This window comes from Dreissena polymorpha, chromosome 10, assembly GCF_020536995.1.
Source record: "Dreissena polymorpha isolate Duluth1 chromosome 10, UMN_Dpol_1.0, whole genome shotgun sequence".
Classification (NCBI taxonomy): domain Eukaryota; kingdom Metazoa; phylum Mollusca; class Bivalvia; order Myida; family Dreissenidae; genus Dreissena; species Dreissena polymorpha.
The window spans coordinates 22,874,896-22,898,856 of NC_068364.1; the positions used below are offsets into that span (position 1 = coordinate 22,874,896).

The 23,961-nt window shown below is 36.2% G+C and overlaps 1 protein-coding gene across 1 annotated transcript in view; it reads left to right on the forward strand.

The window, feature by feature from the left end:
• LOC127847061 (transmembrane 9 superfamily member 1-like) overlaps positions 1–17,211 on the forward strand; it is a 47,477-nt gene extending 30,266 nt beyond the window's left edge. The window contains exons 11-14 of the mRNA XM_052378648.1: positions 5,273–5,383; positions 8,416–8,578; positions 11,219–11,410; positions 12,016–17,211. Coding sequence (XP_052234608.1) covers positions 5,273–5,383; positions 8,416–8,578; positions 11,219–11,410; positions 12,016–12,217 — 668 coding nt within the window. The 3' untranslated portion in view covers positions 12,218–17,211. The remainder of the gene's footprint in view (positions 1–5,272; positions 5,384–8,415; positions 8,579–11,218; positions 11,411–12,015) is intronic.
• Positions 17,212–23,961: the final 6,750 nt, after the last annotated feature.

Consider the following 23,961-nt stretch of genomic DNA (forward strand, 5'->3'; position numbering starts at 1 on the left):
TTGGACGAGTGTGAAAATGGTTTGGGGCATTTTTAACCAGGTTTTCCGAAGGAAAAAACTGGTTATTAGATTGGCGAATGCGGGCGGGCTGGCTGGCTGGCTGGCGGGCTGGCGGGCGGGCGGAACAAGCTTGTCCGGGCCATAACTATGTCGTTCATTGTCAGATTTTAAAATCATTTGGCACATTTGTTCACCATCATTGGACGGTGTGTCGCACGAAATAATTACGTCGATATCTCCAAGGTCAAGGTCACACTTTGAGTTCAAAGGTCAAAAATGGCCATAAATGAGCTTGTCCGAGCCATAACTATGTCATTCATTGTCAGATTTTAAAATCATTTGGCACATTTGTTCACCATCATTGGACGGTGTGTCGCGCGAAATAATTACGTCGATATCTCCAAGGTCAAGGTCACACTTTGAGTTCAAAGGTCAAAAATGGCCATAAATGTCCCTTGAGATATAACCTTCATATTTGGTATGCATGTGTATATGGACAACGCCTTTCCATACGCACACAAATTTTGACCGTCCGTCCGTCCGTGTGTCCGTCCGAAAACTTAAACGTTGCTCATAACTTTTGCAATATTGAAGATAGCAACTTGATATTTGCCATGCATGTGTATCTTATGAAGCTGCACATTTTTAGTGGTGAAAGGTCAAGGTCATCCTTCATGGTCAAAGGTCAAAAAAAAAATTCATGTGCATATCTCCAATGTCAAGGCCGCCACGACTAAAAATAGATTTATTTTAAAACAAACTTACAAAGGGGGTTAATTTTCTTTGTTCATTTCAAAAGTTCAGTTTGAGTTGTCTCCCTTTATCAGATTTTTTTTTCACAATGAAAACCTGGTTTTGTGACAATTTTGTCCCTTGTTCCTTATATGGCTATAGTAAAACCTTGTTTACACACTTGTTTATTATTATCATCCTCAGGCAAAGGCCGAGGGATATACACTGTAGGTTTGGTGTTGACCGTCTGTCAGTCAAAAAATTTTAATGGCTATATATCAGAAACTATATAAGACTTCAAAATATAACTGTATGGGTGTCGATGAGGAAAAGTGCCATGCACAAGAAACATAACCATACACTCTGTTATATAAGAGTTATTTGCCTTTTCATTTTGTGTAATGTAACTTTTCAGAGCTAAACCTTAAATACCTTGCAAGATATCAACTTGAAAATTCATGGATTTATATATATCAATGAGGGTTGCAGTGCACAAGAACCATAACCCTAGGCTACTCTTTATTGTCCCCTACCGGTTTCACCGGAGGGGACTTATGGTTTTCGCTCTGTCCGTCAGTTAGTCACACTTTTCTGGATCCTTCGATAACTTTAAAAATTCTTAATATTTTTCATGAAACTTAAAACATGGATAGATGGCAATATGGACATTATGCACGTCATTTCATTTTGTTACTACGTAAAAAATTATGGTTGATATGGCAACAAATATAAAAAAATCTGACAATGGTGGAATTTCTGACAATGGTGGAGCCGGTAGGGGACATATATTGCTTGGCAATAGTCTTGTTAAATATGAGTTACAGCGGGTGCTCCGAAATCCGACCATGTTCCTGATTCCGAACAAAATATAAATTTCTTATCCAATCATGTGCCTTAAAAGATATCAGAAATCTGACGTTATTTTTTTGGCATCACTTCCTTTCTCTTTCTTTTTGGTGCAATTTTGAGTTAAAGGTGCAGCCAGTTTTTCTGAAAATACATTTGCCAATAGACACAACCTTCCGGTAAGTGAAATTATTTGATTGCAAATTTTTTACAATTTTTTTGCTTAGGTTCTTTCAAAACTCATAATTCCACTTCAGTAGCATTCTATGAAAAATAATAATCTAGAAACATGTTCTGATCATATGTGACACTCATGATCAAGATGTAGGGTTGTGTAAAGGAGGAATCGATAGTGATCGGAATTACATACCACATTCACGGACTGATCCTAATACCGAACAATGTATAGAATTTTGTTAAATTTAAAAGATCCTTTTTATGTTGCAAGTCCAATGACTTATAATAATTTATTTTGATTTTCTTTTGCAGTGATATTATGGCCTTTGCATATTTAGATACGTCAAAATAAATATTCGAGTACTGTTACTGTATAGATAGTTTTACATCACTTTGAACAGTATCTTAGTTATATTACGGCTGCCGTTGGCCATTGAACATATCCATAAAACCCGGCTTTCCCTCTTTACATGTATTTATTTAGAACCTTATTTCTAGGTGTTATCCAAAATTGACTGAGTATGTTAGTGTAAATGATTTACCTTATATTTTTTTCTTGGTACAATTTGTTTCCAAGCTGGACTAATGAAACGGGTAATTACTGGGCAATCCAAATGTGTGCATTTAGGCCTGTACCATATTGTGAAAGCTCAATTAGAAATACTGTACAAAGACGAACGTGTATATAAACATATGTTACGGGAGGATATATAAAACCATCTTCTTCAGTGTTCAAAAACAAGCGTGGGTGCCTCAATAAATATTTTAACCCTTTGTGCGAAACAAGAAATAGCCATAGACCCCAGCATTGTGTATTTCGCGATAGATTTCGCCATGTAATACGATGAAAATGGACTTCTCACACTTGTGGATGACATCAACGCGACTTCTGACATCAACGCTGCCTGGTTTGAATAGAGAATGGTTAATTTTCGCCAAAATATTCGTCAATATATCCGTCAGTTGCATAATTAACGTTTTAGCTCGACTTATATATATGAAATATATATAGTGGAGCTATCCTACTCACCTCGGCGTTAGCGTCTGCGTCTGCGTTAGCGTGCAAATGTTTAAGTTTTCGTACTACCCCAAATATTTTCTTTGTCCCTTGACATATTGCTTTCATATTTTGCATACTTGTTTACCAACATGACCCCAACCTATAAACAAGAGCAAACAACTCTATCAAGCATTTTGTCATAATTATGGCCCCTTTTCTACTTAGAATATGCAGCAAATGTTAAAGTTTGCGTACTACCCCAAACTTTCACAAAACAACATTACCTGAATACCAGAATGGATTCCAACCAAACAATACCCCACGTCCCTACCCAGAATCCCTTCCCCCCATCCCCCCAACTTCCCTCCCCGAATTTTTTTTTTTTAAACATCATCTTATAAATTACCACACCTCACATTATACCCCCCTCTCCCTCTCATGTAATAAATTACCACACCCCACATTATACCCCCTCTCAACCCCCCCCCTCCCCCCCCAACATTTTTTTTCATTTTCTTATTTTTTAACATCATCTAATAAATTACCACACCCCACATTATACCCCCCTCACCCTCATGTAATAAATTACCCCCCCCCCCCCACATTATACCCCCCTCTCAACCCCCCCCCTACCCCCCCCCCCCAACAAAAAGTTGTTTTTTTTCCTTTTCTTATTTTTTAACATCATCTAATAAATTACCACACCCCACATTATACCCCCCTCCCCCCCCATTTTTTGTTTTTTTTGTTTTATACATTATCTAATAAATTACCACACCTCACATTATACCCCCCTCTCCCTCATGTAATAAATTACCACACCCCCACATTATACCCCCTCTCAACCCCCCTACCCCCCCCCCCCCCCCCCAACAAAAAGTTTTTTTTTTTTTCCTTTTCTTATTTTTTAACATCATCTCATAAATTATCACACCCCACATCATACTCCCCTCTAAATGCACCCCCCCCCCCCTCCTAACTAACCAAAAACCTTTTTTTTTTTCTTTAAAACATGGTTGCAAAAAAAAACATATTTATTTTAATTTTAAATGACCGTCCAAACTTCCCACCCAAGCTATTGCTATCAAACTTTACATATAATCTTATTACTTTGTTTTATGTCTTTACAAATGTTCAATAGATTGTTGAAAATATACCTGAACTATTACCTTGACCTTATTAAATAATTTGAACAATTTTGCCATGATGGCTTACGTTATACTGTCAAGCAATCGAATAGTCGAGCGCGCTGTCCTCTGACAGCTCTTGTTTATATGTAATGTTAATTTGTGTAATTTGGATAAATAACAAAAATCTGATAGTGGTAACGGATTGTTTTTTGCATTCTCACCAATTGACAGTAAGTTGCGTAAAGTTCGTTAAAAAGGTAAAACAGTTGATTATGTCTGGATGTTTCGGTAAATTATAATTCTATAGTAAACAAAGGGTGTGAATGACTGTAAAGTATCAACATGCGTGTTAATATCCTTGTTATGTTGATGTATTTAAAAATATTAATTTCACAAAACCTCCAGATATATTGCCGAACTTGTGATTTATCAAACTTACAAAGTCTATAATCGTTTTTTAGTACGGAAATTGTTTTTAAGTTGGTATTTTTCGAACTGTGTCAATTAAATGGATTCATCAGGATTAAAAAATAAAAGGTCATCATGTTCGGAATTAGGAACACTTCTGTTTGGAATTACGATCATATGTTCGGAATTTGAAGCAGTTAGATGTGCGTATGCTTTGTAAATAATTTCTTTTTGGATGGACCATTATGGTTCTATATTGGACTAAAGTAATCATATGCACATATCTAGTTGATTATTGTCTCCCTTTGATTGAAAGTGATCATAATTCCGAACATCATTACAAGTGGCTTAAGTGTTCGGAAATAGGTACACCCGCTCTATTGCCCTATGTTGTTGTTTTGTATGATGTAACTGTTCAGGGATATATCTCAGATATGATACAATATTTCAACATGAAGCTTTCAATTCAATTCAACAAATTTGCTTGTTGACTTAGTATTCTATAAATGGAGGCGTAATAAAAAAAACACATCTTGAGGCTAAAATTATCTTATAATTTAAAAGATTGTGTTGATATAATTTTCTGAAAAGTTTTTTATTTGTATTTAAGTTCATGATAAACAAATTCTTATGTTCTTATTAAGGCTATAAGCAGATTTGAACGGCTGATTTTTGCAAAAGAGCAAAAAATTAAAATAAACATATCAAAATATGTTCTCTCATACTCAGTAAGTATCTGTAATGTGCGTTGTATTTATGATACTAAAATAAAAGACTACTTCAAATTTAACACAAATTTCTCTTCTGATAATGATTTTGTTGTTTTGATCTTTAATAAAAAACTACTTGAAATTTAACATGAATTTCTGTTTTAATGTTTTTTGAAGTTTTACCTTTATTAAAAGACAACTTGAAATTTAACATGAGTTCTCTTCTGCTATTTTTTTTGTAGTTTTTCCTATGTTTGTGATATTTGCAGCTCCATTTTTCTTGGTTTGGGCCTTGATCAACTCTGTGGCCTGGGCGTATGGGACGACCCAGGCTCTGCCAGTAGGGACCATAATCCTGCTGATGTGTCTCTGGATGTTTGGTTAGTACAAAAGTTGTCTAACTTTGCCTTCAAATTTTGCCAGCACTTTGACAATTATTGTGAGGGAAAATCTTTTTTTTGTTATCTTCTGTTGAATTAACTTTGCAATTAATTGCTTATACCGGTAAATCGTGCTTATTTACCCATGGATGTTCTGTGGGTGGAAGAGTTGTGTAACTTTGCCTCCAAATTTTGCAAGCAATTTGATCATTGATAAGTGGGAAAAACTATTTTCATGAATGAAAAATCAGAGAAGATTCTGTGAATTAGGCTTCTGAATTCATTAGCAAGCCAGACATGTCCTATTTTATTATGCTCCCCCAAAATTTTTGGGGGGAGCATATAGTCACCGCTTCGTCTGTCCATGCGTGTGTCAGTCCATCCGTGCACAATTTTTGTCCGGGCTATTTCTCAGCAATTAATGCCAGTAATTCAATTAAACTTTATGGGAAGATTCACTACCAAGATGAGATTTGCATATTATCAGCCGGTTCTGGTCGGATGATTTTTCACTGAGTTATGGCCCTTTGAAATTTTCCATTAACTGTACATATAGTGCAATTCTTGTCTGGGCTATTTCTCAGCAACTAATGAACAGAATTCAATGAAACTTTATGGGAAGCTACACTACCAAAAGGAAATGTGAATATTATCAGCCAGTTATGGTCCGATGATTTTTCACAGACTTATGGTCCTTTGAAATTTTCCATTAACTCTACATACAGTGCAATTCTTGTCCGCGGGATTTCTCAGCAACTAATAACTGGAATTCAATGAAACTTTATGGAAAGCTTTACTACCAAGAGGAGATGTGCGTATTATCAGCCGGTTCTGGTCAAATGATTTTTCACATACTTATGGCCCTTTGAAATTTTCCATTGTACATATAGTGCAATTCTTGTCCGAGCTATTTCTCAGCAACTTATAATGGGAATTCAATGAAACTTTATGGGAAGCTTCACTACCAACAGGAGATGTGCATATTATCAGCCGGTTATGGTCGGATGATTTTTCACAGAGTTATGGCCCTTTGAAATTTTCCATTAACTGTACATATAGTGCAATTCTTGTTCGGGCTATTTCTCAGCAACTAATGACCGGAAATCAATGAAACTATATGGAAAGCCTCACTACCAAAAGGAGATGTGCATATTATCAGCCAGTTCTGGTCAGATGATTTTTTCACAGAGTTATGACCCTTTGAAATTTTCAATTAACTGTACATATAGTGCAATTCTTGTCCGGGCTATTTCTCAGCAACTAATGACTGGAATTCAATGAAACTTTATGGGAAGCTTTACTACCAAAAGGAGATGTGCATATTATCAGCCGGTTCTATTCAGATGATTTTTCACAGAGTTATGGCCCTTTGAAATGTTCCATTGTACATATAGTGCAATTCTTGTCCGAGCTATTTTTCAGCAACTTATTACAGGAATTCAATAAAACTTTATGGGAAGCTTCACTACCAACAGGAGATGTGCATATTATCAGCCGGTTATGGTCGGATGATTTTTATGCTCCCCCAAAATTTTTGGGGGGAGCATATAGTCGCCGCTTCATCTGTCCGTGCGTGTGTCTGTCCGTCCGTGCACAATTTTTGTCCGGGCTAATTCTCAGCAATTAATGACCGGAATTCAATGAAACTTTAAGGGAAGCTTCACTACTAACAGGAGATGTGCATATTATCAGCAGGTTATGGTCGGATGATTTTTCACAGAGTTATGACCCTTTGAAATTTTCCATTAACTGTACGTATAGTGCAATTCTTGTCCTGGCTATTTCTCAGCAACTAATGACCGGTTTTCAAAGAAACTTTATGGGAAGCTTCACTACCAAAAGGAGATTGCATATTATCAGCCAGTTCTGGTCGGATGATTTTTCACAGAGTTATGGCCCTTTGAACTTTTCCATTAACTGTACATATAGTGCAATTCTTGTCTGGGCTAATTCTCAGCAACTAATGACTGGAATTCAATGAAACTTTATGGGAAGCTTCACTACCAACAGGAGATGTGCATATTATCAGCCGGTTCTTGTCGGATGATTTTTCACAGAGTAATGGCCCTTTGAAATTTTCCATTGAACATGTAGTGCAATTCTTGTCCGAGCTATTTCTCAGCAACTTATTACGAAAATTCAATGAAACTTTATGGGAAGCTTCACTACCAACAGGAGATGTGCATATTATCAGGCGGTAATGGTTGGATGATTTTTCACAGAGTTATGGCCCTTTGAAATTTTCTATAAACTGTACATATAGTGCAATTCTTGTCCGGGCTATTTCTCCCCAACTACTGACTGGAGTTCAATGAAGCTTTATGGGAAGCTTAACTACCTTGAGGAGATGCGCATGTTATTTGCGGGTTCTGGTTAGATGATTTATTTAGAGAGTTATGGCCCTTTGAAATTTTTAAGTTGCTAAACTATCCATTGTATTATTTTGTTCAAAGTTATGCCCCTCAAGACGTTTCCTTTTATCTGAATATATAGTGCAATATTGTGACAAAAAAAACTTTGGGGTGCATCACTCGTCTCCGATGGTTTCTTGTTCACAGAGTTATGGCCCTTTGAAATTTTCGATTAACTGTACATATAGTGCAATTCTTTTCCGGGCTATTTCTCCCCAACTTCTGACTGATCTTCAATGAAGCTTTATGGAAAGCTTAACTACCTTGAGGAGATGCGCATGTTATTTCTGGGTTCTGGTTAGATGATTTATTTGGAGTTATGGCCCTTTGAAATTTTTAAGTTGCTAAACCATCCATCGTATTATTTTATCCAAAGTTATGCCCCTCAAGACGTTTCCTTTTATCTGAATATATAGTGCAATATTGTGACAAAAAAAACTTTGGGGAGCATCACCCGTCTCCGACGGTTTCTTGTAGTATCTTCTGTAGAATTAAATGTGCAATTGCTTATTAATGTGCTTATTTATATCCGGATGTTTTATGATTTACAGAGTTACCTTTCTTCAAAAAATGTATAGCATACAAAATATCAATGTATTAAAAAGTTGTTATGTATTTCAGTTGGATATCCACTCACTGTGATAGGAGGAATATTTGGCAAAAACGGGGCTAACGGATTTGATGCCCCATGCCGAACAAAAAATATTGCCCGGGAAATCCCAGCAGTGCCATGGTATCGTTCTGGCTTCGCACACTGTCTGGTGGGAGGATTCTTGCCTTTCAGGTATGTCATTGAATTATCTTGAATTAATTGTTTACCAGATTTTTACAAATTTACTAGTTTTATTACTTCAACCTTTGTGTTTGTTAAATGATTTTAAGTAGCACAATATAATTATGTAATCATGTGATATTGTTTACATCTGAAAGATAAACTTATTATTGACGAAATGATGGTCAACTGAATTCATGATTTGTTGACAATTATCCATTGGTAATTTTATTTCCCCTTGCTTACAATACCAGCAGTTACATTTCCCCTTGTTTACAGTTCCATATTGGTGGAGCGGTACTACATATTTCCCTTTGTTTACAGGTCCATATCAGTGGAGCGGTACTACATATTTCACCTTGTTTACAGTTCCATATCAGTGGAGCAGTACTACATATTTCCCCTTGTTTACAGTTCCATATCAGTGGAGCAGTACTACATATTTTCCATTGTGTACAGTTCCATATCAGTGGAGCTGTACTACATATTTCCCCTTGTTTACAGTTCTATATCAGTGAAGCTGTATTACATATTTACCCTTGTTTACAATTTCATATCAGTGGAGCTGTACTACATATTTTCCCATGTTTACAGTTCCATATTGGTGGATCTGTACTACATTTTTAGCTCGACTATTATATATAAAATATATATAGTGGAGCTATCCTACTCATCCCGGCGTCGGCGTTAACGTTTGCGTTACCGTGCAAATGTTTAAGTTTTCGTACTACCCTAAATATTTTCTTTGTCCCTTGACATATTGCTTTCATATTTTGCATACCTGTTTACCAACATGACCCTAGCCTATAAACAAGAGCAGACAACTCTATCAAGCATTTTGTCATAATTATGGCCCCTTTTCCACTTACAATATGCAGCAAATGTTAAAGTTTGCGTACTACCCCAACTATTTTCCATGTTCCTTTACATATTGCTTTCATATTTTGCATACCTGTTAACCATCATGACCCCAACCTATAAACAAGAGCAGACAACTCTATCAAGCATTTTGTCATAATTATGACCCCTTTTCCACTTACAATATGCAGCAAATGGTAAAGTTTGCGTACTACCCCAACTATTTTCAATGTCCCTTTACATATTGCTTTCATATTTTGCATACTTGTTAACCATCATGACCCCAACCTATAAACAAGAGCAGACAACTCTATCAAGCATTTTGTCATAATTGTTGCCTCTTTTATACTTAGAATATGCATATTATTGATAAATCTATGTTAAAGTTTGTGAACTATCCCAAATATATCCTATATCCTTTGACATATTGCTTTTATATTTTGCAAACTTGTTTACCAACATTACCCCAACCTATAAACAAGAGCAGACCACTGTATCAAGCATTTTTACATAATTATGGCCCCTTTTACACTTAGATTATTGAACATTTTGCTTAAATTGCCATAACTTCTTTATTTATGATCACATTTTATTATTTCTTTGACAAAACAACACTTACCTGAATACCACAATGGATTCCACCCAAACAATACCCCACGCCCCTACCCAGAATCCCTCCCCCTCCCCCTCCCCAACCTCCCCCCCCCCTATTTTTTTAACATCTTATAAATTACCCCACCCCACATTATACCCCCTCACACCCCCACCCCCCTACCCCCCCCCCCCATTTGTTTTTTAACATCATCTAATAAATTACCACACCCCACATTATAACCCCCTCTCACCCCCTACCCCCCCTCAACCCCCTCCCCCCACACCATTTTTTTTTCTTTTTCTAAACATCATCTAATTAATTACCACACCCCATATTATACCCCCCCTCTCACTGCCCCCCCCCCCCCCCTACCCCCCAAATTTTTTTTTTCTCCTTTTTTTATTTTTGAAAGATCGTCTAATAAACGACCACACCCCACATTATCCCCCTCTCAACCCCCCCCCCAAAAAAAAAAAATATTTTTTTATTTTTTTTATTTTTGAAAGATCGTCTAATAAATTATTGAATATGAACAATTTCCCCTTGATGGCTTACGTTATAATGTCAAGCACTCAAATAGTCGAGCGCGCTGTCCTCTGATGGCTCTTGTTCCCCTTGCTTGCAGTTCCACATCAGTGGAGCTGTACTACATATTTCCCCTTGCTTGCAGTTCCATATCAGTGGAGCTGTACTACATATTTTCCCTTGTTTACAGTTCCATATCAGTGGAGCTGTACTACATATTTCCCCTTGTTTACAGTTCCATATTGGTGGAGCTGTACTACATATTTCCCCTTGTTTACAGTTCCATATCAGTGAAGCTGTACTACATATTTCCCCTTGTTTACAGTTCCATATCAGTGAAGCTTTCATACATATTTCCCCTTGTTTACAGTTTTATATCAGTGAAGCTGTACTACATATTTCCCCTTGTTTACAGTACCGATATATTTCCCCTTGTTTACAGTTCCATATCAGTGAAGCTGTACTACATATTCCCCCTTTTTTACAGTTCCAAATCGGTGGAGCTGTATAGTTACATTTCGCCTTGTTTACAGTTTCATATCAGTGGAGCTGTACTACCGGTACATATTTCCCCTTGTTTACTGTTCCATATCTATGGAGTTGTACTACATATTTCCCCTTGTTTACAGTTCCATATAAGTGGAGCTGAACTACATATTCCCCCTTGTTTACAGTTCCATATCTGTGGAGCTGTACTACATATTTGCCACACTCTGGGGCCGGGAGCAGTACACTCTCTATGGGATCCTACTGATCGTGTTTGGCATACTCCTAAGTGTGACAGCCTGCATCTCGGTGGCCCTCACATACTTCCAGCTCTCATCTGAGGACTACAGATGGTGGTGGAGGTCTATGTTCAGTGCAGGGTAAGACGTAAATGATATTTATTTTCTGTTGTTTTTTCTTTTCTTTTTATCCCCTGCCAAGGTCAATGATATAGATTTGGAATTGTCCTTCCCCCCATCAGTCGGTGTGTAAGTTCCTCTGTTTTTTCACAAAATGTTGAAATTGGTGGGAAATATCAATTGATCAAATTTGCTTATTTAAAATATTAAAAAGGGAGATAATTTATATTTATATTTTATAATATGATGAAAGGGAGATAATTAATCTTTTATGAGATGATTAAAGGGAAAAGGGAGATAATTGATATTTTTATGAGCATCTACTCTCCTGAAAGTATTTAAATCACCTTCCTTTGAAATGATGATATTAAAGTGAGAAAATGGTTGAAAGTTATATATTTCTTTGTGTTTCCTGTCGTGTTTCCAAGTTCATGTATGCCACTATTTCTATGATGGATAGGAAACAGGGCTTATATTTAGTAGATACAATTAATTCCTTTCAAATAAATGGTCTCAGTGCTTCAATAGAGGACCTCAACTGTTGCCCTTTTTATTGCATCTACAAAGTGTAATTTAGTCAACTTTGAATTTCATTTTGCTAACATTACAAATGTGTTTTATTACAGATCCACGGGTCTGTTTGTGTTCCTGTATGCACTGTTCTACTACTACAAACGCTCAAACATGTCTGGCCTTCTGCAAACGCTCGAGTTCTTCGGCTACACTATACTAACATGTTACGTGTTTTTTCTGATGCTGGGAACTGTGTCGTTCTTCGCGTCTCTGAGCTTTGTACGATACATCTATGTTAACTTGAAAATGGACTAGTGGTTAAACGGAACATTATTTTGTTATGCACATCTCCGTTCGAATCTGGAGTGTCAAATGATGAGGTTTTCTGGGACTTGTGGTTTTAAGGAACACTTGTTAAACAAATTACAATATGAATTGGGACTGTTTTAAGGTGGGATCTATAGCTTTGATCAGTGGTCTTATGAAATATTTATTAGTCATAAACATCACAGAATGAATATAGACAGTCCAACTATTGGGGGTTTATGTTGTTGATACAGTGCACAAATAAACTTTTCTGCATTTTTGGTAGCGCCTGTTTCAAGGGAGATTGAATCATGTATCTAAGGTTAATAATATGTCGCTATAGAAAATTGCAATTTAAGGGTTTTTCCTTGGTGGCACAATGTATGAAATACTTTTTATTTTCTAGTTTCTATCCTTTAATTATGTTTCAGGTGTTTTTCTATCACTTTAATAGGAAATTGAAATTTTGGGGTTTCTTGCCATTGTATCACTGTTTAAAAATTACTTTTAAATTACTTTTTTTATTTTCTTGTTTCTATCGTTGAATTATGTTGCAGATTTGAAGGTCTTTTTCTATCACTACTGTAGGGGATATTTATTGGGATGCTTTCAGGGTTGATTTTTTTTAAATTTCAATTTGGGTGTTTTTAATAAATAAAATTATCAGTTTTAAGTTGCTTTAAGCGTGGTTTCTTAATACTCAGAATGAAAACTTCACAATTATTAAATTATATGTTTGTTTATTTGAATCAAATTGACATTTAATAATACACTAGTTATTATTTTGACCATGCAAATAATTGTTTAACCATTTTAGACACTTCTCTCGTACACAATGGTTTTTGTCACCATTGTTATTGTTGCTTCATCAGTGTAAATATATTAAGAGGTTGATGATGATTATCATTGGAAATGTTATGATTGTTTTTATGTTTATAGTACTTTATGCAACTAAATCGTGAATATATTTGTTGTATAGATGAAATCAGCTGTTTTAGTTATGTTACCAGATATCTTTTCCAGTGAAGATAAAAATTAGCTGTCCTTTCTGTTAAAGTTCTATAAAATAATCCATATTCATAAGTGTATTTAAAAAATATAATAGCATTATATTTGTACTGCCAGTTAAAAAAACAAGGGTGCATATACAGATATCTGACCAGAAAGTTCTTTACAGTCTTGGCCTGGTGTTCAGGGCCTGTATTTAAAAGCTTCTTAAAGGAATCTTATGTTAAGTTCTGCTTAAGAGAAATTGTCTGATACAATGCAATTTTCTATAAGCACCACAATGTGTCATGCTTTCAAAATAATAACATGTTTATCATTGAAGCAAATTTTTGCTTGTTCAAAACTTATTTAACCTTAACGCAAAATGGCCACAGACTAAACGTATTTTGTGAATAGATGTTTTTATGTTTCCTCTATGAGATACCAGTAACTGGCCCAATTGGCAATTATTTACTGACCGTTGACAGTTTAATTGCCAACAGTACTTTTGACTGGTATGACCTAAATATTTGTGTACCCCTGGTAGTATGCACACTAATTATTTTCGAAGAATTTCTTGCGATAGTTAACATGTGATATAGTTTAAACTCAAATGACCAACTGCTTTTAAATTTGACTTAATCTATAACTATGTGACTAATTAAACATAAAATGTACTGTGCACATGTCACAGCAAAGTTTTAGTATTTTTAGCATTTAAATATGAGATGAATGCACATTTTGTCATGACTAATCAATAAGGCATGCTCTGCTAGCTGAAATGAATTTAATATATTGTGATATATGTTTCTTAAAACTTTTGTAAATGCATACTTTGTATGAGCAAAACACAGTTTATTTTGGTGTTGTTCAGTTAAAGTTGTTATCAGTATCATGGTTACATGATGTGAAATTTGTGCAAGTGCTTGAAATTAAATTTTGGTTTCCCGGTATTTTTAGCTTGTACATGCTGTCATTTATTCATGTTCGCTTGCCTTTTTAATAAGTCATGTTTTATTGTTGAATGCATGACTGTAATTAAACTCGCTTCTTTTAGCTAATAGACATACCGGTACACATAGTTGCAAATTGAATGTCTTTTTAATTATTTGATGTTGGTGCAAATTAATATTTGTGCCTGTTCAGTGTTGAGAAAAAATATGCTTTCTGCAGTAAAAAGTGCTACAATAAGAATCAAAATAATTCTTGACAACATTTTATTGTATTTATTGCTGTTACACACTGTTATCACAACTTTCTTTGGAGTAGCTCATTTATGTGATAATACCTCTAACTAGTCTCATTCTTGAACTTGAGAGCCTTTCTAGAAGTCTTTTGCTTTCAATGAAATCAAGCTACAATATATAGGTTTAAACTAATTAATCTAATTCTTTAATTATGAACTATGTTTGTGTGCAGAGTATTTATGATCATTAACCTATAGTAAATATCCACCTTGATGTGATATGCTGGGCCCGTATTCACCAAACAATTCTTGGACTTAAGTCTTAGAATAAAGAAAATTCTTTAAATTAGAATATTCAAGAATTTCTTTAATTTTGAGTCAAACTCTGCAGTAAACATGTCTATCTATATTATTCTTCATATAGAACATTTTGTTAATGACATAATCACCAGTGGAGGCCTGTATATATACAAACACTGAACACATTTTTCTTGGTTCCAAGTCTGTTCCTTATTCTTAAGTCTAAAATCGGTTGGTGAATACGGGCCCTGATGTGCTGATAGAAAGTTCTACTGAGATATTGATGCATATTAAATTATGTTATTGTACATATATGTATACATATATACATGTGCCCCGCTCTGAGAATACAGGTCTTAACGCATGTTTGTAAAGTGTGATTATTAGCCTGTGCACAGGCTTATCAGAAACGACACTTTCTGCTTAACAGGATTTTTGCTAAGAAGAGACCTCCTTTAAAAGAACAATTCTATAAAAGCAGAAAGTGTCTAGCACGACACTTTACTCACATGCATAAAGTCCCTTAGTGTCTAGCACAACACTTAACTCACTAGCACAACACTTTACTCACATGCACGACACTTTACTCACTAGCATGACACTTTACTCACTAGCATGACACTTTACACACTAGCACGACACTTTACTCACTACCATGACACTTTACTCACTAGCACGACACTTTACTCACATGCATAAAGTGTCTAGCACGACACTTTACTCACGTGCGTAAAGTGTCTAGCACGACACTTTATTCACATGCATAAAGTGTCTAGCACGACACTTTACTCACATGCATAAAGTGTCTAGCACGACACTTTACTCACATGCAAAAAGTGTCTAGCACGACACTTTACTCACATGCATAAAGTGTCTAGCATGACACTTTACTCACATGCATAAAGTGTCCAGCACGACACTTTACTCACATGCATAAAGTGTCTAGCACGACACTTTACTCACATGCATAAAGTGTCCAGCACGACACTTTACTCACATGCATAAAGTGTTTAGCACGACACTTTACTCACATGCATAAAGTGTCTAGCACGACTCTTTACTCACATGCATAAAGTGTCCAGCACGACACTTTACTCACATGCATAAAGTGTCTAGCACGACACTTTACTCACATGCATAAAGTGTCTAGCACGACTCTTTACTCACATGCATAAAGTGTCCAGCACGACACTTTACTCACATGCATAAAGTGTCTAGCACGACACTTTACTCACATGCATAAAGTGTCTAGCACGACACTTTACTCACATGCATAAAGTGTCTAGCACGACACTTTACTCACATGCATAAACTGTCTAGCACGACACTTTACTCACATGCATAAAGTGTCTAGCACGACACTTTACTCACATGCATAAAGTGTCTAGCACGACACTTTACTCACATGCATAAACTGTCTAGCACGACACTTTACTCACATGCATAAAGTGTCTAGCACGACACTTTACTCACATGCATAAAGTCCCAGTTTACCCAGAGTGAGGCTCATAATAATTTCAATGTTCATGGTCTCAATTTAAATGGGAGGTGAGCGGTAGTTTCTTTTGTGGGGATTTCATTCTTTACCTTAATTACTGTACATGTTTGGACATTTTAACTACTATATTGTTTGCTTAGCCTGGTTTTAGATGCACAAAAGATAGTACTTCAACCTGAATTTAAAGGTCATCAGTTATGTTACAAAATATTTTTTGTGGGCATGTATGTTTTTACCCTATAAAACAAAGCAGAATACTGTGGGTATAGAGATCTTTACACAATTGAGAAATGTATGACTCGCCCATTAGGGACCATGTTGGGTAAAGGCTTACTTGCCTAGGCAGTAGATGGCTGTAATCTCAATTTGGGGTTTTTGGAGTTCTAAATTCTTATCCCAGTCTGGCCTCCAAGCTTGTGACAGCTTTGGTCAATACATGTATTCAGTAGCAAGTCCTCCTACTGATTAAGGTAGGGCAGTTGTCAGCAGGCACTGTCATAAGAATGGGATCCTGTTACTTGTAAACCCCTAATATGGATAAATATTAATGAATTTTCTGCAATTACCGGTAAGTACAGAATTATTGAAAAGCATTTGCACATTCACAATTTTTAAAGCTGGCTAAAATCTTGCAGTTTAGTATGCTGGTAAATGACAGAAATTGACACTTAACTAAATGTGTTTCACAAGTAAGAAGCAGGAAAACAATTCAGAGGCAAGAAAGTTTATAGTTCTGACAAAGGTGTCCCAACATATAAAGTACTTACTGTAAAACATTTTAATTCAAAATGTTCTTTATTTGTTGTTGATGTTATTGGTGTTTATATAGAATTTAATAGTCATGAAATGATTATGTTAGATATTTGTTGGTAAGTGTGTCAGATTGGGATCCAATGTTGTAGAATGTTAATGCCTATTATTAAATATCACTATATTTCTATGTATACATGCATGTTACATCATTATGAGGAAAGCATATTTTTGCTATGATTGGCTATTGACAAACACTGTGAATAAAATTTAAAATTTAAATTTAGACATTAACACAGATCAAGAAACGCACACAGAGCAACATATTCATAATGCACACTAATAAAGTATGAAATAAGGCTAACTGTAAAAAAAAGAATGGATAAAGACTGTCATCAATGAAAACATACACCAATGCATTTTATAACCTACTCTCCTACATACATGTTTATTACACATGGTTACATGGTTCTCAGTTTGTTCCCAAAAAAATGGGCAACAAGTTCTTTGTTACATGGTTTCAATTACTTAAATTGCTCTCTCAAATATTCAAACTGCACACAACTTATGTGCAAACAAGTTTTTTATTATTTGTATTATTATTAATTCATGGATGAAAACACTGTTATACATGGATGAAAACACTGACCAATAAACATGGATGGAAACACTGACTGATATACATGGATGTAAAGACTGACTGATAAACATGGATGTTAACACTGACTGATATACACCAATGGAAACACTGACTGATATACATGGGTGGAAACACTGACAGATATACATGGATGTTAACACTGTCTGATATACATGGATGTTAACACTGTCTGAACATGGATGTTAACACTGTTTGATATACATGGATGGAAACACTGACTGATATACATTTATGAAAACACTGACTGATATGTATGGATGAAAACACTGACTGACATGTATGGAACCACTGACTGATGAACATGGATGGAAACAAGTTACTGATATACATGGATGGAAACACTGACTGATATACATGGATTGAAACACTGACTGATATACATGGATGGAAACACTGACTGACATGCATGGATTGAACCACTGACTGATAAACATGGATGGAAACACTGACTGATATACATTGATGGAAACACTGACTGATATACATGGATGGAAACACTGACTGATATACATGTACATGGATGGAAACACTGACTGATATACATGTACATGGATGGAAACACTGACTGATATACACCAATGGAAATACTGACTGATATACATGGGTGGAAACACTGACAGATATACATGGATGTTAACACTGTCTGATATACATGGATGGAAACACTGACTGATATACATGGATGGAAACACTGACTGATAAACATGGGTGGAAACACTGACTTGCATGCATGGATGGAAACACTGACTGATAAACATGCTTCTACCACATGAGCCTGCCACATGCTGATACAACACTGGTACCTTCATCTGCAAGAACTCTGTAAAATGTTTTAGCCAAAGTATTGGAAATATCATATTACCGAGGTCGTGTCATTGATATTATCCGTGTTTTGTGTCTTTGGGGGAGATCCTAAGAACTCTATCAGTGTGCGGATCTTCACTAGTATCGCTCAATTGGTCATTGTCTGTTCAGGTACTACGTAAAAGTACTACAGGTACTCTTTAAGTATAATACAATGTACCCTTGGTACGGAAAATATAGTAAAAAAGTACCCTGAGATATGGCCGGTGCCTTAAGGCGTAGTTACCGTACCCGGGGTACATTAAGTACACTTAACTACACAACCAAGTGAGCAATGGAATTTCTTTGTATAAGGACCTGACGGGTATGATATGTGGGTGCCGGGAGACTCGACTTCGCATGAATATGCACTTAATGCTAAGCGATAATACAGGTGTATGAAATTGGATACCATTTTTAGCTAACCTGAGCACAAAGTGCTAATTGGTGAGCTTTTGTGATCGCTTTTTGTCCGTTGTGCGGCGTTAACATTTGCCTTGTTAACTCTCTAGAGGCCACATTTATTGTCCAATCTTCATGAAATTTGGTCAGAAGATTGGTCTCAATGATATCTTGGATGAGTTCGAAAATGGTTATGTTTGCTTTGAAGAACATGGCTGCCAAGGGTGGGGCATTTTTCCTTATATGGGTATATATGGCTATAGTTAAATCTTGTTAACACTCTAGAGGCCACATTTATGGTCTGATCTTCATGAAACTTGGTCAGAAGATTCTTCGCAATAATATCTTGGAGGAGTTCGTAAATGATGCGGGTTGGTTGAAAAACATGGCCGTCAGGGGGCGGGCCATTTTTCCTTATATGGCTATAGTAAAACCTTGCTAACACTCTAGAGGCCACATTTATTTTCCGATCTTCATGAAACTTGGTCAGAAGATTTGTCCCAATGATATCTTGGATGAGTTAAAAAATGGTAACCTTTGCTTGAAAAACATGGCTGCCAAGGGGTGGGGCATTTTTCCTTATATGGCTATAGTAAAATTTTGTTAACACTAGAGGCCACATTTATTGTCCAATCTTCATGAAACTTGGTCAGAAGATTCATCCCAATAATATCTTGGACGAGTTCAGAAATGATGCCGGTTGGCTGAAAAACATGGCCACCAGGGGGCGGGGCATTTTTCCTTATATGGCTATTGTAAAACCTTGTTAACACACTAGAGGCCACATTTATTGTCCAATCTTCATGAAATATGGTCAGAAGATTTTTCTTATTGATATCTTGGATGAGTTTGAAAATGGTTATGTTTGCTTGAAAAACGTGGCTGCCAAGGGGCGGGGCATTTTTCCTTATATGGCTATAGTAAAATTTTGTTAACACTCTAGAGGCCACATTTATAGTCCGATCGTCATGAAACTGGGTCAGAAGATTCATACTAATAATATTTTGAACGAGTTAAAAAATGATGCCAGTTGGTTGAAAAACATGGCCACCACGGGGGCGGGGCATTTTTCCTTATATGGCTTTAGTAAAACCTTGTTAACGCTCTAGAGGTCACATTTATTTTGCGATCATCTGGAAACTTGGTTAGAAGATTTGTCCCAATGATATCTTGGATGAGTTCGAAAATGGTTTTGGTTGCTTTAAAATCACGGCCACCAGGGGTGGGCATTTTTCCTTATATGGCTATAGTAAAACCTTGTTAACACTCTAGAGGCCACATTTATTGTCCAATCTTTATGAAATTTGGTCAGAAGATTGGTCTCAATGATATCTTGGAGGAGTTCGAAAATAATTATGTTTGCTTGAAAAACATGGCTTTTAAGGGGCGGGGTAATTTTCCTTATATGGCTTTTGTAAAATCTTGTTAATACTCTAGAGGCCACATTTACTGTCCGTTCTTCATGAAACTTGGTCAGAAGATTCATCCCGATAATATCTTGGATGTGATAAAAAATGATGCTGGTTGGTTGAAAAACATGGCTGCCAGAGGGCGGGGCATTTTTCCTTATATGGCTATAGTAAAACCTTGTTAACACTCTTAAGGCCACATTTATTTTCCGATCTTCATGAGACGGGTCAGAAGGTTTGTCCCAATAATATCTTGTTATCTCAGGAGAGCGACTTTGGGCCATTCATGCCTTCTTGTTAAAAATCGACCCATGCACTGTCTATGTTTTTGTGGGGACCAATCCACAAATTAGAACTTAAATTGATGTGCTTACGCAAAGCTTCTATTGGTTCAACATGTATTTATATTCGTTTGTGTACTTAAACTGTATGGACTCATTTAAATACAGTAGCGCGTTCATTTGTACTTCAAACTTAATGCGAGTCATTTTAATACCTACATTGAACATTTGTATTCTTACTCAAGGGAAGTAACTGCATACACATATAGCTGATAACTGAGTTGTCTTTCCTCATCTTCTATTCGGATAAGAGTATGCAAGACACATTTTTGAAGGGTATTATATTGATACAAACAAATAAACTTAATAAGCAAAGGCGGATTGAGCAGAGGCCGAAAACGGCGCACGTCCACCAGCCTAAATTTTGCAATTTTTTTTATTAATCTATCTCAAATTTATTTTATTGAAAATCTAGTGATGTGCTAAATGTGTGAAGTTTAATCACGTTAGGGCGCCATTGTTGTCGGGTGGTGAAAAGTGTGCCGCCAGCCCGGGACTCGACCCGGGACCTCCCGCTATCAAGGCGAATGCTCAGCCGAGTGAGCTTACCGGGCGGCTTACACAGCTAATTACCAATCCCGCTTTAGTTCGGCCCGTGGCATTTTCCCCTGTCAAGTTGGCGTTCGTTCTCGAATTAGATTCACACGGGACAGTGCAAATGATCAAGACGAACCCACCGGAAGGTTCTATGGAGAACTGCAAGTTCCACGGCCCAACGTTGGGTGCCATTGTTGCCGAGTGGTGAAAAGTGTGCAACCGGCCCGGGACTCGAACCCGCTTACAAGGCGAGTGAGCTAACCGAGCCTCTTTCACAGAAAATCTTCAATACCGCTGAAGTTCGGTCCGTGACAGTATACAAAGCTTTTAACAACGTTTCCAATATCTTGCATCTTGAAAACTGTTCAATTAATTAAGTGATATAAATTAAATATGAAGTATGTATCGCATCATTTCGTTAAAAAGTTGAGGCATTGCGGAATATAAACGATATTACCCCCATGTTAATGGTCCACCGAGCTCTTGAGCGCTCAAACTTAAAGACGAAATAACAAGTTTGATACAAGTTCTAACCTTCAATTAAATGATTTGATAAATTTATTTGAAGCTTCTACATGTCTAAGACGGCGACAGCAAAGAAACAAATCCGGTATTTTTCATTTAAAGTGAGACATTAAAAGATGGTATCAAAATATTAATGATGCGTACAGTCCATATCGGGCTACTTAACATCTCAGCTCCGTTAAAAAGAAACATGACAAGTATTGCCCTTCCCAAAACACCTACTTGGGAAAAAAATAAATAATTTCAAGTAGTTTGCGCTGTTAAAGCATTATACTCACCTAGATATTCTTGTCATCACACCTTACCCATTTTTCGTTGAAAGTCAGTTTCTTGAAGCAACAGATGAGGTGATATGGACGTAATTATGTGTTTTTACGTTGTTCTCGTAAATAAGTATTCAACATTAAACATTACTATAATATTAACGACGATTTATTTTATTAAATTGATTGTATATATTTATATGGACCTAATTATGAAATAAATATTTAACTCAGTTTGCACTATTTGGACGAGTACTTAATCGAAATTGCACGCTCACAAAATATATAGGTGCCGCATTCTTAGAAAAACAGGGCTTTACGCATGTGCGTAAAGTGTCGTCCCAGATTAGCCTGTGCAGTTCGCACAGGCTAATCAGGGACGACACTTTCCGCTTTAATGGTATTTTTAGTTTCAAGGAAGTCCTTCCTTACCGAAAATCAAGTTTAGGCGGAAAGTGTCGTCCCTGATTAGCCTGTGCGGACTGCACAGGCTAATCTGGGACGACACTTTACGCACATGCATTATGCCCAGTTTTCTCAGAACATGGCTCATAGTTTTTTTTTGTTAAGCGATGCAAAAATATCCCCTTTACAATGAATAATGTTAAGATACATTAAAACAATTCAATGTTCAATCTTTAAATGTCTTGCTCCTAATTAAAAAAATTAACGTAGCCTTTCGTTACACTGTTACGAACCATTTCAATTTACCTTGTGCTTTGATTTTCAAGAGGTAATGCACGATTTTATCAAAGTATCCTAGCAAATAGTGATGAAGTAAAATAAAACCAACGAAACGTGAACGAATACCTAGAATAACAGCTAAGAATAACTAGTACAACGAAATCGTTAAAAGGTAATTGGATATCATTTATAACTTTAAAGCACATTTCGTAAAAAGATCAGTAATGTGAGGAATATAAACATGTTTTGATACCTAGAATAACAGCTAAAAATAACCATTACTAGAAATGCGTAAAACTGAATGTTCAGTCATTTATAACTAAAAAACTAAGCCATATACGCAGAAAAGACATGATCAGTACATTAATGGCAACTCTTTATATTAATTATATTGAATCTTTTATAATATTAAACATGAACACATGTTATGTTCTACCAAAAACTACCATACAATAGGTTAGTCACGGCGTAACGCCACACGTGAAAAAATATCATGATTTATTTCGAATTTTCACAATAGCTTTTTAAAAATTTATTACTATTTAAGTGTGTGTTTTTTTCAATAAATTCCTAAGTTATATTCCAGTTAATACGTTTTTTCCCCAAATAATACCATTATTATGGGATTTCCCATGTATGGAAACAACAGCCTCTGTCCAAAGCAGAACTCTGTTCACTATGTCACAGTTGTGTGACAGTTGGGCAGTTTGTGTTCATTTACTATATATTCTTTTCTGCTCTCGATTTGTAAAAAAACGTATAATACTAATTGTGTAAGTAAGTAAAGCTCAATCGGTCGTTGTCGGCTCATGTTCTACTTAAAAGTACACCAGGTACTATTAAGTATACCCGGTACTTAATGTACTTCGGGCAAGGAAAATGCGCTTAAAGGCAACCGGTCATACTCAGGGGTACTGTTAAGTATATTTCCCGTACTCCGGATACTTTGTAGGATACTTAGTAGTACACTGGGTACTTTTAAGTAGTAGCTGAGCCGACATTGACCAATCTGGCATTACTGTGTAGCATCGTGAAAACTGTTAAATAAATTCAGACTGTGTCAAAAAGTGTACTATCGATAAAAATACGGCGTTTTTTCCGCTGTCGATCTTTCATAGATCGGGAATTTAATCACGCGCTCGCTGTTTTTTTCTGTTGACCTTAGTTGACTGTAGCGACGATTTTGCATCTTTCATGAAACGACCGCCATAACTTCATAGTGAATACCTGATGCACATTTTCCACTCGTCCGTTTCGTGAAAACTCCCGTGGTAATTCCGGATGTTACAGGATCCACTCTGAGTTGATTAAACATTAAAGAACCTTACAATAGCAATGGTTTCCAGAATGTCCCAAAACATTGTCGA